Below are 16,844 nucleotides of genomic sequence, written 5' to 3' on the forward strand. Positions count from 1 at the left end.
TAATAAACACGCAGAATCGCTGTGAAAATACAGACCGGAAGTCAAAAGACAACGAGCGCAGCGCTGAAAAGGGGCGGGGCTACATAAGGTCTATAAGCGCGTCACAGACATACACACTTTGTGGGTTTGTTGTAGAGGTCAAGAGTGACAGTGTTTTTTCACAGCGATGGGACTGCTAGTTTGTAAAGTGAGTCCGATGATTGTCGAGGTGTGCGATCAACATCAAAGCACACCCACAAAACCCAGCATCAACACAGCGGTTCAACATCCTCATCATCGCGATGAGATTGAGACCCATGTTGATGCTGGTGAGGGAAAGAGCAATGAGAGGAGGGTGATGGAGAGAGAAGGAGTAGAGGAGGAGGAGAGGAGGGTTATGGAGAGAGGAGGAGAGGAAGGAGGAGAGGAGGAGGAGATGAGGGTGATGGAGAGAGGAGGGGAGGAGGAGAGGAGGGTGATAGACATAGAAGGAGAAAGTGGTGGAGGAGGCGAGGAGGAGGAGAGGAAGGAGTCAGCGAGAGTGCAGGATAGTAGAAAGAGGAAGAAGTGGTGGAGGAGACTGGCCTCTTTCTTCAGAGCTGCCAGCAAACAGGCTCCAGAGAGCAGCTCAGGTCAGGGAGAGGAGAAGCGGACGCAGGATGAGGGAGAGAAGAGGAAGGTAGCATGGGATGCAAGAAGTAGTGATGGTAAATTACACCAGACCATCTTATGTGAATATAAATGACTAGATCTCCATTTTTACCATGTAAAAACTCAACGCTATTTACACACAATATCAAATAGAAGTAAGTATAAATGATCCCAAAATCCACAACAATGCCATGAGATCTTCATTATATGATACAACATTAACTGTTACATATGTCTGTCAATATAGTCTGTTAATTATTTAAAATACATTAAAATGAACAACTATATGAATTAAATTTTGCATATCACAAGACACTCCTCTCACTTCTGTGAAATTTTATGTTATTTTGTCTTTTGATAGACTACATCTTCAGTCACTACACTATTGGTGATCAGCTGGGGAAAGGTGGTTTTGGTGTGGTGTATGAAGGGAGACGTCTGGAGGATGATCTCAAAGTAAGTCAAAATAAATCAAACATGATCTAGCTTGTGAATTTTCCCCCTTACTCAATCTCATCCATCTGATAAATCACTCTAAGCCCTCTTAGTGTATTTTATGGCTTCTACACACAAATTAATTGTTTGTTTGGTTCATCAGGTGGGCGTGAAATACGTCACAAAGACGAAAGACACTAAATTTTTAATCATTGTAAGTACGCTGCACACTATAAAACATCTCATATTAACATTTATCACAGACAAATATTTGATTGTTTATTCAATTAACAAACTGATCCAAGACTGAGCTAAATCTTTATTTGCAAAATTCTTCTAGCCTGATCATCCAAAGCCTCTTCCTAAAGAGATCGCCCTCACCATCCTGGCCAATAAAGGTCCCAGTGTGCCAGAGATCATCCGGCTGCTGGACTGGCGGGACCACCCTGACCACTTCGTCATGGTCCTCGAATGTCCCTCTCCCTGTGAGGATCTGGACCAGTTCATGAGGCGTCACGGTGGAAGACTCGATGAAGAGAAGGTCCGGCACATCATGAGGCAGGCGGCTCACGCTGTCAACACGTGCTGCCATCGCGGAGTTTTCCACCGTGACATGAAACTTGACAATTTCCTGATCAACAGCGAGACATCTGAAGTCAAGCTGATTGACTTCGGGTGTGGGGACATTCTGAGGAGTTCGGCGTACAGGTCATACTGGGGTATGTATTGTCACTCAAAGCTGCAGTTTGGCACTTTAACTCCAGTGATGAGTTACAAGATAATGCAAACGTACACATCAGACATAACCTCTTTCCTCAGGCACAGAGGAGTACTGTCCTCCCGAGTTCAATCTCAGAGGGAAGTACCACGGCAGGCAGGCGACGGCATGGTCACTAGGGATTCTGATGTTCGTGATGTTGTGTGGACATTTCCCTAGTGATTATGACCTGAAGCTGCTGAAAAAGAAGCAATGGTCCAGACCCAACCTGTCAAAAGGTGAGATCTAGAATTAATAATTCACAGTCATACAAAACATCTTAACATGATCCAATAGAGCAGATGTAAAGTTAAAGGTAATAATCAGACGTCTTCCTGCACAGAATGCTGTCGCCTCCTCAGCGCTCTGCTAAAGGAGAAGCCAAGACGGCGACTTAGTCTGGGGCTGATCCTGTCTCACAACTGGTTTAAGGTAGTGAACCTAAGATCGGCTAAAGAATTATTTATTATCTCATAGGAAGAATTTGCCAAGTTAAATCTGTTCTTTTTTCAGGTCGTCACATAAGGCCACTCCAGTTGGCGTCTTGCGGGCTGCAATGGGAGACGCATCATCCCTCCTCTTGCCTTTGCGTCTTGCGGGGCGAGCAACCCATGTGTAGCGTCTTGCGCCTTGGCTTGAGGGAGCAGTACTTGCGTCTGGCGGCACTGCTTCCGGAGGGATACTCTTTTGGTTGCCCCTTATGGTTTTTCCCATCATTTCCCCTCCATTTCTGAAGTTCCTGCCACAGCTGTCCAAATGTGCTTGTCCTTTTGACTTTGTACCTCATTGTGATGAAGCCACCAGATGCTGCTCGCTCACGGATCTTCGAGTAATGGAGAGAACATGATATCAAATAACTTGTTGTATTCCTTTAAACCTATTTATAATGATAAATAATAAAGTCTTTAAGGCAAATAGTGGAGCGGCTAAGTGCTTATGTTTGGCAGAATCGTTCAGTTTATGATACAAGCGTGAAAATTGGCATGAGCAGTCTCCATGGGTCACTTGACAAGAAAATTGTCCGAGCCACTTGAAATTTCAAGATGGCGGCCATTTTTCAAGATGGCCACCACCTTAGTGGAGCAATTAGGCTTAAGAAATCATTTAGTTGGTGATACAAGCATGAAAATTGCCATGCACCTAATTGCTCCACTAAGGTGGTGGCCATCTTGAAATTTCAAGTAGCTGTGGGTGGCTTATTGTCTAGTGACCATCAGAGACTACTCATGCCAATTTTCATGTTTGTATCACCAAATAAACCACTATATCACTTAACTGCTCCACTAAGGTGTCGGCCATCTTGAAAAATGGCCGCCATCTTGAAATTTCAAGTAGCTGTGGGTGGCTTATTGTCTAGTGACCATCAGAGACTGCTCATGCCAATTTTCATGCTTGTATCACCAAATGAACCACTATATCACTTAACTGCTCCACTAAGGTGTCGGCCATCTTGAAAAATGAAAAATCTTGAAATTTCAAGTGGCTCGGACAATTTTCTTGTCAAGTGACCCATGGAGACTGCTCATGCCAATTTTCACGCTTGTATCATAAACTGAACGATTATATCACTTAGCCGCTCCACTAAAAGGTGTAGGGACATTTTAACAAAACATGAGGTTTTTTTAATAAAATGTAACTTTTATAACACTCAATTGTTTACTAAACATATGTACTGTAGTAACTTTTTTCTTTTCTGTTTGTCACACCAAAGTAAACTGTGTCACATGATCGACACAAAGCATCAGACAAGTTTATGTTTAAATAAGGTCTTCTTCAATTTCATTTGTCTAACAAAAGTGCAAAAAGACAAAAGTAATGCATTCTTAATATTTGAACAAATGTTTATAAATAGTACTTTTTAGTAAAAAAGAAACAGGCTTCTTACACATTAAAAGTGCAGTTGCTAACTTTGTCTACTTCAACAACACAAAAAAACAAAAAAAAGATTTTTTTTAATAATCTGTTTTTAAATGACAGGTAAGTGTCCTTGAAAAAGCTGTTCAATTCTACATCAGGGTTTTGTTTAAAAACAACATCAGCTGCCAGGTTTTTTTTTTTTTAAATGAAAGTGCTATGACAGATTACAAATTGTAATCAAACTTGTATTTACAGATAAGAAACAGCAGTCGGTTGCATAGCAATGGAAATCTCCAGCAGCCTGTCAGCTGAAGCCACAGTCAGGAGTAAACACTAGAAAAGACAACAAGACACATAATCAACACCACAGACACTTGCTCAATATAAAGCACACTTAACAGTGTGCATACATCTCATGAGAAACCAGGCTAAAGCAAATACAAGACATAATGGTTATGAGACTTAATGGTTGTTTCACCTCAGTATCAAACTGTCTCAGATGTTTCTCAATAAAATAAGGATAAATAAAACTAGATAATTTAATTGTTCACACACAGTAAGCGTGTACAGCTAACTGGATAGCAGCTCAGATTTTGTTTTGGAAGAATTTCATGAGACGTTTTTGCGAGCAGACTTTAAGAAACGTGAGATTGCGCTGTCTGACTTTTAAGAGCCTAATGTTACTAACGTCGTCCGTCTCTTTTGTTTCCCGTGTTTTTCTCGTGAATGAAACTCGGCTCATTTTCTGAAGGCCAGTCTCTGAGTTTGAATTATTAAAGTGTGGTTCATTCAGGAGGCCGTTTACTGTGACTGCAGCTCTGCGTGGGTCGACACATTTACTTTGCTTTGTCCCCACGCTCATTTTACGATTCTTTTGTTCCGACAATGACGTTACAGTCTGGATTATTCTGACAGCCGAGCCATAGACATAAAACATATATATATAGTACAACTTACAAGCTTTGTTCCAAAACCTAGCAAGCTGCCTACATAGGTAGAACGTAAAATAAATGCTCTACAAAGACATACAGTGCAGAACAACTCACAAATTCGCAGTGCTCATTACATAAAACACAAAAGACTTAAAGTTCCAATAGACTTTGCTGTTGAGATAATCACATTATACTCTACTACAGGAAAGTGAAAATAATTTCACATTAACATTTCACATTAACTCAGGTGTAAAATAATATAATTTATATACTGAAATGTATTGAAATGGAAATATCCATTAAGACATTAAGCCTTGTCATGTGCTTGTCCTTAAGAAAAATTAAATCAGTTATTGTACAAAAAAATTGGATTTTCGTGTTGCAAATACATTTTATTATGAAGCAATATATGAGTTTTGACATATTTAAATCTGCATATTTGTGCTATTTACACTAGGGCATTTTTTTTTTTTTTTCATTTATAAAAAGTATTTTTTTTTCCTGATCATTTTAAATGTATCCTTCCTCTTTCATTTTAATTTCTTAAATTTGATAAATAAATTCCATTAGAATAATAAGACACTATAGGGCAGTAACTAGGGGTGTGACGGTTAGTATATAACCGTGAGACCGACGGAACACCGCCATTAGATCTAAATAACCGCCAAAACCGTGTTATTAAAATATTTTTTACAAACATTTTTTGTCATAATGTTTAAACACTAATTAAAAACAATTGTTAACAGTCTGTGTCATTAATGGTCTACGTCGTTTCCAACTGTATTTGATTCTTTGCCAAGTACCAACGCAAGTTTTGTTTTGTAAATCGTCAGACATGATTTTTACCACTTCATTAGGTTTTTCTTTGTAGAAAGCCTTTCTTTAAAGCGAATTTCGTTTTATACAAATTGTATCTTAATTTTAATAAATGTTTCATCAACCAATTGAATGTATTTAATAAATAAAAAGCAAATGACAATATAATAACCATGACATGGAGGCGCCGGTGCGCCGCGTTCACTTGCATTGCATTGTGAACTAGAGCGCATCTCATCGTAAATGAATGAAACTCAGCGTAGGCCTATCTATGCCTCATACATTAGCATTAAATATCTTTGCTGCATCCTTTCTAGAACAGAACAGGGCTTTCTTGCGGCTCGCATCAGCAGAGCATTGCATCGTCCATAGACCGCAAAACAATCAGCGGATGGCGGGCGGGTGCGGCTTTGAAATTTGGTCAAAAAACGTTGGTGCGGATGATGAGTTTTTTGATGCGGTTGCGGATGAAATAATACCCCATCTGCGTATCTCTATTGATAACAACATTGAACACTACACAAATATTACTTTTTTGTTTTTTTAATTAAGGCGATCAAATAATCAGTGTCTGCTCGTTTATTCAAACTAAGTTGTCCTATAACAACGCCCTGCCCTCGACGACGGTTATGTTACGAACCGTCACATTTGACTCACGTCATAACCGTCATCACCAATTCTGAAACCGGCACACCCCTAGCAGTAACCAAGCAAATTAAATAATTTACACTGAAAAATTACAAATGCATTAAATAATGTTATGAGATTGTATAGGTCATTGAATCTTTGACTCAACCAATGCCTTCAAGACGCTGAATTATTTAGTAATGAAAACTCTTAGCACTCTTGGTCGTGTGATGTTGCTTTCCTGTATAATATGTTATAAATATAAAAAATCCACATTTTATATTTTGGCGCAGTATGTTAACTGAGTTTCTTTTTTTTGTTTAGAGTTCTCCTCAAGAGGCTGCGCAAGCCTCAACAGCACAACCTTGTTAACATCAGTACATTATACATTATATATTATTATCCACCATCAATTACATTTATAAAAAAATTCAATCATTCTTGTGTTTTAGTGATTCCCTAGTTATTTTTTGTTATTGACGATTTGATCCGGTCGGGCAAGTAAAATCTCTTTCACTTGCCCCTTCAAAAAATACACTTGTCCCGAACAAGCGGACAAGCGTTAATGTTGAGCACTGCATGTGTGTTATATATTTTTATGTTTATGTGTCATTAGTTTACCAACATGCTAACAGACAAACTCAACTGAAATCAATTGCGAGTTGAGAGTCCTGTGAACTTTGCTGGAGAAATGCTGTTTGGATGACATGCGTTTTAAAGCTACACTGTGTAGGATTTTCTCCCATCTAGCGGTGAAATTGTTTATGACTACCAACTGAATATTACTTTCTAGCCCCTCCCATCCCGAGGGCGTTTTAACTCCTACGATGGCCGTATTATTTCAAATCTGCCGGCAGTCGCGAGTGATCTCTCCCTCGCATTCGTCACGGTGCCACTGAGTGTAAAAACGCGAAAGGCGAAGCTTGAATTTCCAGGTATGTCTCTCTTTGGCTAATGTATTTTCAAGATGGAGGCGCAACATGGCTGCCGCCATTCGAGCGACTCGCTCGTATGTATTCTAAATGGCAGATTATACACTTACGAGAATACTTGATTAGTTGGTAGAAGTAATTACACATTAATGAGCACATATCATTTTGAAAGAACAAAGTGTTTTTTGCTAAGAATCAACTTAAAAAATTACACAGTGTAGCTTTAAATCCATTTGATGCAGCTTTACTAAGCAAGGGAGCTCACTAGATTTTGTAACACAACCCAGGTGTCCAAAACTACAAGCATGTGAACTCTGACCTCCTGAATCCCGCCAACGTCCCGAACCCCACAATTCCTGTTAGGCCGTAAAAGCAGATCAAGATGGCGCCAATGATGACATCAGCTCGCAGGACGTACGACTGCCAAATGACGAAATAGAGCGCCAGTAGCACTGTGGCCCCGGTGGCGATCAGATTCAAACCCGTGTAGCCCTCGCTCTCCTGTAGGTTTCCCCTTAACCCTGAGGAAAAGAGATTGACATGAGGCCAATGAAAATGTTTTGAAATATGTTTTTTTTAGTAAACAAAAATAGGATCTCACCCCAGTACACCCTCAGGACCTCAAGACCGGCCATAAGAAACAGCAGACACACGTCTAGAGCGAGTCGGCCAACAGGGAAACTCAACATGTAAGCTGTCAAACGGCATAAAAGACACAAGATATACATGCATTTTCATCTCTTCATTTTTGTACACCTCTTCTTAACAAGACAAATGATTGGACGTATCATGCATGTCTGCAGAACAAACAGAGCAGGAAGAGTTCAAATGTACAATAAAATGTAGCTTAATACTTATGGTTAGTTCAAATTCATAACCGTAATAGTACAAGCGATGCTTGACTAAGCAAAATAAATAAATAAAATTAAAGGACATTGATAAGTAGTACTCACTCTTGTAGATGATCATAGCGAGGGTGGAGAGAAAGTAAAACACACTGAAAGCTGCTGAGAGATACAGCAGGATCTGGAGCAGCACAGATGAGAGCTGGTGTTGATTAAGGCTTAAAACTTTCTTATGAATACCTTATGAGTACTATGTTATAAATCTAATTATTCATTAGTTATTATGAATTTGAATTGAGTTGGCAAACAGGATGAAGAAATGCAATTTAAATTTGAATGTAAGGAAGTAGAATGAATATTAATTGAAATGAAAAGTAGTTCATATAACTGTTTTATATGCTATATGTATATATATATATATATAGAGAGAGAGAGAGAGAGAGAGAGAGAGAGAGAGAGAGAGAGAGTTTAAAAGACTAAAGTTTGAAAGTTTATGGTCCTCATAAACAGTCAGACAGAGAGATAGATAGATAGATAGATAGATAGATAGATAGATAGATAGATAGATAGATAGATAATTCTTCATTTTTTATTAAGTTCAATAATGCTTTGTTCTGCTTATTTATTTCTATCTTCCCTCTCACTTTTCCATCCGTCCATCCATCCATTAATTCATTACTGTTCAGGGACTGTTATTCCGTGAATATTCACAAAGGATACAACACTGCTGTTTTTGCCTAAAGGGAAAAGCACATTTACATTTGACATCTTAAATAAAACAACCTAAGAGAATCCAAATATGCACACCTCGGACATATCAAATGAAATGCATGAAACAGTAAACATTTCTGGCACTTTCAGAGTTCTACATTTCACTTTTCCATACAGCACAGGAACCTCGACAGGCATATAACGCAATTAAACCACACAAAAAAACGGTGAAATGTTTGAAACCATTAAATATATTACAAAAACATGAAGCTTTCACTGTAATAATGAGGAAAATTGCGTTTATTTTCGATGATAAACTCAGTATCTATGGCAACGGCGCGGGTTACCTGCACGTCCAATCGCCATCTTGATTCTCTCACTCTCTCGGTTCGTTCGCCCAGTGTTCAGTCTTTGGCGCCTCCTAGTGAACAGGAGTGACGTCAACGCATCACGTGATTACAGAACGGAATGCAATACAGGATTTTATTTAGAAGTTTTTTAAATTAATGCCAGGCAAATTTAAAACAAAATACATATATAATACAGCATACCAATGCACTTAAAACATCACTTTAAAAAAGTAAGAACAAGATAGAAAAGTTTTAACAGTGTAACAAATAATTTTGTTTATTTGTCATTTTTTAATTATTTCATAAGACAGACTCAATCAATGTGGATAATATTTTTAATCAATCGAAATGATGCTGTGATTGGGTTTTGATTTTAACTGTTTGGGCACAGATGTGAAAATGCATTATCCAAACTTAAATGGTTGTAAATCACGAAGGCTGTGGAATACAGACCTAATTTTGGTCTCATTTTAAAGAAAACACTCAGCTGAAGTGAAAGCACTTCAAAAAATTAAAGTGTTAAAGTTTAAGTTTACTGTAAAGCAAATGTACTGTACTAAACATTTTGTATTTTATACAAATGTATATATTATACAAAATTATTTTTATTCAAAAATTGCTATCAAATCAAAGTCATTTTAAACCAAATTTGAAGTTGATATCACAAAAATGTTGCTTTGATATCTTGTTTAAGTGTAATACCAAAAATAGCCACCGGGTGACACCCACATTCCATATAATTTTTTCAATGCGTTTTCCTGTAACAAATCAATAAATTTCTATCACAATATCACTTCTATCACAAAACAGTCGCTAGATATGAAACCTCGAGTCTTAGACCTTTACAACGATGTGTTTTGTCAAGATTAGAAAAAGTTTTGATTATAAAATAGTTCAAATAAATGTTATAATGTGAAACATGATTCCGCCCATAGGGAGAGGAGCCTGTTAAAAGGTTTTAAAGTAGGCTACCCTTTCCATGGTAACGCAATGTCCGATTTCAAAATGAAATTTTGACCGTTTGGTAGGGGGAAAAAGCAATAAAAAAAAAACAGCGCCAAGCGTCCGGCTAGCGGGACACTGACAATTAAAGGGGTGGTTCAGGATTTTGGACATCAGACCTCATTTCCAAGTTAGCCTGGGTGTTATTTATCAGTTTTCAAAAATGTTCACCCAGTCCTCCCAGTTGCATAGTTTGCCGGTGCTAGGCTAGCGCGAGTCAACGGTAACTGATAGCCTGCCATTAAAACAGTTTTACCCACTCCACAGTACACCAAAAGCAAATAAATTATAACGCCAGACTATCGATGTAAATGTCTGTTGAGAGAATAATGTTAGAAATCAAACTACCCTTTCATCGCATTGCAATAGTTATACTTTGTTCCCTGTATTTATTAGCACAGTCTACAGCAGCGGCGGAGTGATATTAAGTTACCTACTAGGCAACCGAGACTACTAGCTAGCTAGACTGAACGACTTATGTAGACTGTAGTCCGCTTCTGTTTTGTGTTTACTTTTCGGCGCAGTACTAACCGGAGCAAAGTAAAATTCCGCCGCTGCTGAGAAACTAGTTTCTGTAAATGTAATGCGATCATTGAGATGCAAGAGTAGTTTGATTTCTAACATTATTCTCTCAACAGACATTTACATCGATAGTTTGGCGTTATAATGTATTTGCTTTTGGTGTACTGTGGAGTGGGTAAAACTGTTTTAATGGCAGGCTAGCAGTTACCGTTGACTCGCGCTAGCCTAGCAGCACCGGCGAACTATATGCAACTGAAGGACTGGGTGAAATTTTTTGAAAACTGTCTGATAAATAACACCCAGGCTAACTTGGAAATGAGGTCCGATGTCCAAAATCCTGAACCACCCCTTTAAGGGGTTAAAATGCTTTCATAAGTCAATTCAAAGATTCGCACTGCTTGACATCAACTGAAGTTACATGAAATTAAATGTTCTTAATACTGTACAAAAATGGAAACATTTACTATTATGGGTTTTATAGGGGCCGTTTACATGACACCTCTTTCAATTAAAAACGGACATCTTTTTATGCCTTTTGGCGTTCATTTTTCACGACAACAGCGTTTTGGGGGCCTGAAAGCGCAAACTTTTGAAAACGGGTTTCAAAGTGCAAGTTTTTGAAAACAATGCTGTTATCATCTCCATAGCATTTGTGATAACATCATGCGCATGCGTATTACGTGTTCAGTTTATAGGCGCGTACGTGTTTCTTAACAAAGTGACTTTACTGGCTTGACGTGAATAATACAGTGTTTTTAATTTTTCTTATGCTTTTTTTACTTTCGCGGATCGTGTGAACGGGGATCGTTTTGACAACACTGTCATCTGTATGCGAAAATCGACAACAAAAATGTTTCTGGAACAAATCGCCTATACCCTGCCTCTAAAATATCTGCAGACAGAAACCACACACACAAATACATATTCACATGCACATTTATCCACAAACACACAACTAGAACAAACACACACTTCGTAATTTACTGGAATGTATGATAAGACACATTAGTCAGTATGTAGTGAAAAAACACACCTGCTGAAAGAGAGAGAGGGGAAATTTTAACACCACCCCATTTTTTTGTGTGAAATATGATCAATTTTTTTTTTTTTTTTTTGGCAGGTTAGGTATGGTAGCCGTAGGGGTTTTATTTTACAACTAACTTATGTTAGCAGCACAGTCCAGGGTTCTCAAACAACAGTGTCTGACAGTCATCATTTGGTTATAGATTACTGAATGACATGGTCTCAATGACTCCAAATCAACAATAGCAGTACACAGCCAGAATAAGACATGCTGTAACTTTACATGCACACACTCCCATGTAAACACACACACACCCACACACACATTCATTGTGTGGTGGACTAACAGGACAGGGTCACATGTGTGCGGCCACACATATACAGCTACGCTCACATTTAGACGAAGTGCATTAACACAGCCAGATGTTTCTTTGTCTCTGCAGCCTCAAGCTCTCTTTTTCTCGCCTGCGTCCTCCCAAACAATCCACGCAGTGTGCCGTGGGAAGAACGGGCGTGTTGTTCAGGTCAAACAGAGGAAAAAGGAGGGTGAGAGAAAGAGAGAGAGAGAAAGATGCTCCAGCTGTGAGTAAAAACAACAAAACTGCATTTGATTGGGAGGGGGGTGTGATGGACACAGGGTCATTGTTCGTAAAGAGGTCGCGGATAAAGAGACGAGAGAAACAGATCACTCAGCTCATGCAGTGATAAATGATGGCGTTACACCTCATTCATTCACAATCCCTCAACCAACACAACACAACCGATGTGATGCTACAATATTTTTGAGATTAAAACATGAGAAACTAGGCATATATGAGAAGATAAGTGAAAGAAATATGATTACCATATTCATGTGCCATGATATTATCATCATACTGTTCAAAATCATAGTAATACCATATAGATGTGCACTTCATGAAAAGTATCTAAATGTTTAAGTACAATATGTAAAATAGCTATATAAAAGTTGTAAAAATTGTATGATCAATAAGTTATGACAACATGTTTTTACATTACTTTAACTCAACTTTTTTGTAAGATTCAACTAAAGACAGTTGAATCTTATTTAAGTTGAAATAACTTAAACAGCCAAGGTGATGGTAGGCTACTTAAAAAAATTAAAGCAGCAAAGTTTTTATTTGATTTTTTTTACAGTGTATCGGATGGTAATATCATGTATGATATATGGTTACCATGGTACTAAATGATTACCATACACTTAAAAGTTTAAAATACTATGGTATTCTTGAAAGATACTTTTGAGCAGTGTAAAGATAATATAAGTAGCCTATACCTAAAATCACTCATTTACATATTGTAAACACTGCAAAAAACTGTCAGTTATGCCTATGTTGATGCTATTATGTTTATGTGTCTGTTTAGTCTTTGTTTATAGGCCTACTGTAGCCTATGTCTCGTTTGTGTTTTGGAGTTGTCTTTTGCAGTAGGCTACTTAAATCAATTGCAGTGGTTTATTTTAATAGAAAACCTGCCTCTGTAGTTGGCCCGAAAAGTCACTTTCACACGTAAAACAGCAAACTGCAATGGAAATCCTTGTTAAAACTATATATTCAGGGGCATTGTCTTTGCTCAAGCGCTCGCCCGTGGAGCGCGCGCGCGCAGAGCGCAAGACGAGCGAGAGCGCGCAGAAAAGGACGTTGAGCGCGTACCACTGAAACTGCCTCGAGCGCTTGCCGGTGCGCGCAAAACCCGCTCACAGGATAATTTTTTATCGAATTAAAATACTTTCCAACTTCAAATGACCATTTTTTATTAAATAAATCCGTAATGACGCATCGCAGTAACAAATAAACGATATCATCTGGGGGGAAAACTGGAATATGCCTCCACCTGACATTCAAAGGTAAAATCTCCTCAGAAAAGGATTTTTTTTTTTTTGACTTACGAAAGGAACTGAAACTGTTTTTAGATAACATTCATTAATTATCCAGAGGAGATATTGATAGTGAATTAGTTCCAGGAAGTTCCGAGGCGTGTTGTTATATAAAGATAATTGTGCGTCAAGTTGCTGAACAGGGATGATGAGAGTTTGAAGTGCACGCGACTCCCGCCGCTCCCGCGCGCCGGAGGATCGTCCGTTCACGTTCATGGAGTTTATAAGCGGGAGCCGCTAGGATGGATGCAGTGATTGATGAAACGGAGGCCTTACAGAGATTCTTCGAGGGTAAGACAGTTCATTGACCTGTTGATGTGACAGTTCAAAAGTAGTTCAAAATGATGTTGCTTGTCAGATCACTATTTCTTAACTTACCTAATTCAGTGATGGATCAGATGGTAATACCATGGTACTCTTATTTACACCATTACCATCACGTGTTTTCCCCCCAGGTAACATGCAAACTTAAAGTCTGATTTAATAGCCTATGTCCGAGTCAACCTGACTGCATTAAGTTAGACCAATGAAAGTCATTTTAAGGGTCAGAACAAGCAATAATAATAAAAACATTGTATTGCCATGTTCAAGAACCTGCTATTGTCTATGTTCAACCAACCTTGATGATATTTTATGTTTCTTCATGCTGGTGATGCACCTGAAATGATTCAGAAAGAAATCACGGTAGCCTAACACTTTATTTTACAGTGTCATTGTGTTACATGTAGTTACTGTAGTAATAACAGTAAATTCCTAACCAAATCCTAACCCTATAGTAAGTACATGTAGTTAATTAATATTACTCAGTACTTAAATATATAATTACACTGTAACAATGGCACCTTAAAATAAAGTGTAACCAAAATCACTCTAGTTAGTGATGATGAATGTCGTTGAATGTTCTACACTGATCTATTTCATAGTAACATATTGTTTGTCATATTTCACTGATAATGTTTTTGACATGTTTCAGACATTGTCGTGTGATTTAGGAGGATTCAATTTGTCAAGAGACATAAAACATAAAAAGCCACTGATGAGCCATCCGAGGGAGGAATGTTTGGGAAGGGCAGAAAGGTGGAGAGGATTGAAGAGAGAGATGATGTACGGATGCAGGGAGCGAAGGATGAAATCCAGAGGAGAGAGGAGGAGGGGTTTGAGGAGAAACACTGGGAAGGACAGAGGAATGTGATAAATGGTGTGTTTGTAATGGTTAAGGCAGAGACAACGAGAATAAGAGAACTAAAGAGATAGATGGATTAATGAATAGATAGTTGAGCAAGAAAATAAGATGAAAACTAAAGAATGAATCAGATGTGATATCTTCTGATTTCTCCCAAAATAAGAATGAAAATAAGAAATTATGTTTTGCTTAAAGAAAATGAAGATTTTTTTGCATTGTTTTCATGACAGTTTAATATTAAGCACAACTTCCGACGATAATGCAACAAAAAAAAACTCATAATTAATATAATGTAAGAAATGAAAAATATATTTGTCTGAGTTAAACATTAACATATTTTTATTATTATTTTAAATTACAAATCAACGAATATTGCGAATTACAAAAAATACATAGATGCATTGCGGTAATGACAATCTGGGGAGAAAATGTGCTAAGCTGTCATGAAAACAATGTAAAATCTGTGATGGTCCTAAAACAAAGATTTAATTCATAACTTAACATGTAATTTCTTACTTTTTTTCTTTTTCATTTTCGGGTAAAATGTGACCTAAGCATTTTAGATATATATTGTCCAGTATCCAGTATGTATACTGGATATATTTTTTGTGTTATTGCAGACATCACTGCAAAGTGTTTTTCTTCACTCTTTTCTTATCGTAATTGTTTTTTTTCTTCTTCAGAAAGCTTTTAACTTCATTTGTCCCCTCAGAGTGGTCATATTCGTTTCCCTGTCATTCTTGACAGATAAAAGCCGTAGTTTTTTTACGGCGGGTTCTAAGCCGAACTATTTATTTTGGAGGGATTTTCCAACCATAAATTGTGGCACGTCGTTAGGCGTGAGTGCGTGTTCTCGGAGCAGGTGTAACGGTTTGTATATATGACAGTGTTTCACTGTAAACACTGTTGACTTCTTCTTTGGGCTCTGGAGTTCATGGCCGTCAAGAACTGCTCTTTAACGAGAATTTCACAAGTTTACATTCTTCATTTGGGGAGTAAGGCAGAAAATGCTGGAGATGTTCTGACAGCCTTTTCCACAGAGACACACAAGTACTCAGAAATAGGCAAACAACAGTATAAGTGTGTGATGTGAATTACACAATTTCACAGTTTTTGTTCAGGAGTCTGTTTATGGTTTGTGTTTTTGAGAACACTGTTGTGAATCAGGCCGTAGATTTAACTTGAATGAGATTCTGATTCATATCAGTTGAAGTTTTTCTATTATTTGACTGTGTGTATTGAATTGATTGCTGTTTTTGATTGTGCTCCACGTTCACGATTCCCAATGAATGCTCCGTGTGTTTGTTCTCTGTTTGTTTGTGTTTGTGTGTTTAGTGAAGCGGGGAGGGGGGCGTCTTAAATGAACATCCATTGTGGAGTACAGCAACACAAAGCACAAAAGAAGAGGCAGATTGAGCTGTTTGTCTGATTTGACCCTCAGCTGTCCAAGAGGAAAGTTTTATTGCTCAGAGGTCGCTCTATCGAAATTCAAACAATGTAATAGAGTTTCACTCAAATATCAAGTTTGTCTTGGATGTTTCTCAGACAATTCCTCGGAAAAAAACAGAAATAGGCACTTTGCAGTTGTCATACAGTAAAAGGATAGCAGCTCAGATCTTTAAGTCTTAGAAGAATTCTATGAGAAATGTTTATATTGACTTTTGATTGAGGTTTAGGGTGTGTTCAGACTTGGCATGTTTGTTTGGATTAAAACGAACCCTGGTGCGATTGCTCTGTTAGTGCGGTTCATCTGAATAAGTGTGAACGCTGCCATCCGAACCCTGGTGCATCAAACACACTGACCGAGATGCTGAAAAGATGAGTCTCACTCCGCTTCTAAACCAACTCTGGTGCGGTTCGACTGAAATATGAACACAACACGGACCAAAGACATGTAAACGAACCAAAAACAGGACATGATATACAAGATGTGACCCTAAAAAGGACAGAATGGATACCTGGATCCCTTTTTTTCTCATCATAGCCGTGATATTTCCCATCACAGTTCAGTACAAGCATCAGAACCGCGTCTCCTCACAGCAGATCTTGGTTTGTGTGTGACGGAGGGATTCCTGCTGCTGTTTTGACTCGTTTACACATTTAATAAGCTCCTCACGAGTTCTCAGCTGGTCAAGATGCCATCATATGTAGCAACGCATATACAACGAACACATTTATCGCAGAACACAGCATTGTTTTGGATGTTCGTAAGTTCCTTTGCAAAATATACGTTATAAAAGCTGACCAATCCTTATGCCTTTATGTTCGGTTTCTTGAGGTTCGGTGTTAAAATGCCAATGTGAACGCTAAAACGCTAATGTGAACTCG

At 38.2% G+C, this 16,844-nt stretch overlaps 2 protein-coding genes and 1 pseudogene across 11 annotated transcripts in view; 2 read left to right on the plus strand and 1 right to left on the minus strand.

Moving 5' to 3' along the window:
* Positions 1-415: 415 nt before the first annotated feature.
* LOC307151676 (serine/threonine-protein kinase pim-2-like) lies at positions 416-2,299 on the plus strand (annotated as a pseudogene). Its single transcript, XR_013824115.1, has 4 exons — positions 416-686; positions 992-1,086; positions 1,406-2,061; positions 2,166-2,299. The product of XR_013824115.1 is annotated as a serine/threonine-protein kinase pim-2-like (transcript).
* A 1,518-nt stretch (positions 2,300-3,817) lies between these two features.
* Positions 3,818-8,930, minus strand: LOC307151482 (transmembrane protein 80-like). The gene is made up of 6 exons (XM_079859558.1): positions 8,890-8,930; positions 8,552-8,568; positions 7,940-8,033; positions 7,588-7,680; positions 7,306-7,507; positions 3,818-4,012 (listed from the first exon to the last, which is right to left on the minus strand). The coding sequence occupies exons 1-6, from the start codon at positions 8,906-8,908 to the stop codon at positions 4,000-4,002; spliced, it is 438 nt and encodes a 145-aa protein (XP_079715684.1). The 5' UTR covers positions 8,909-8,930; the 3' UTR covers positions 3,818-3,999.
* A 4,570-nt stretch (positions 8,931-13,500) lies between these two features.
* Positions 13,501-16,844, plus strand: part of myrf (myelin regulatory factor) — a 29,214-nt gene continuing 25,870 nt past the window's right edge. For all 9 annotated transcript variants that reach the window (XM_079860301.1, XM_079860302.1, XM_079860305.1 and 6 more), the window contains exon 1: positions 13,501-13,624. In XM_079860301.1, coding sequence (XP_079716427.1) covers positions 13,576-13,624 — 49 coding nt within the window. In that variant the 5' untranslated portion in view covers positions 13,501-13,575. The remainder of the gene's footprint in view (positions 13,625-16,844) is intronic.

This window comes from Squalius cephalus (assembly GCF_949319135.1).
Source record: "Squalius cephalus genome assembly, chromosome: 23".
NCBI lineage: Eukaryota > Metazoa > Chordata > Actinopteri > Cypriniformes > Leuciscidae > Squalius > Squalius cephalus.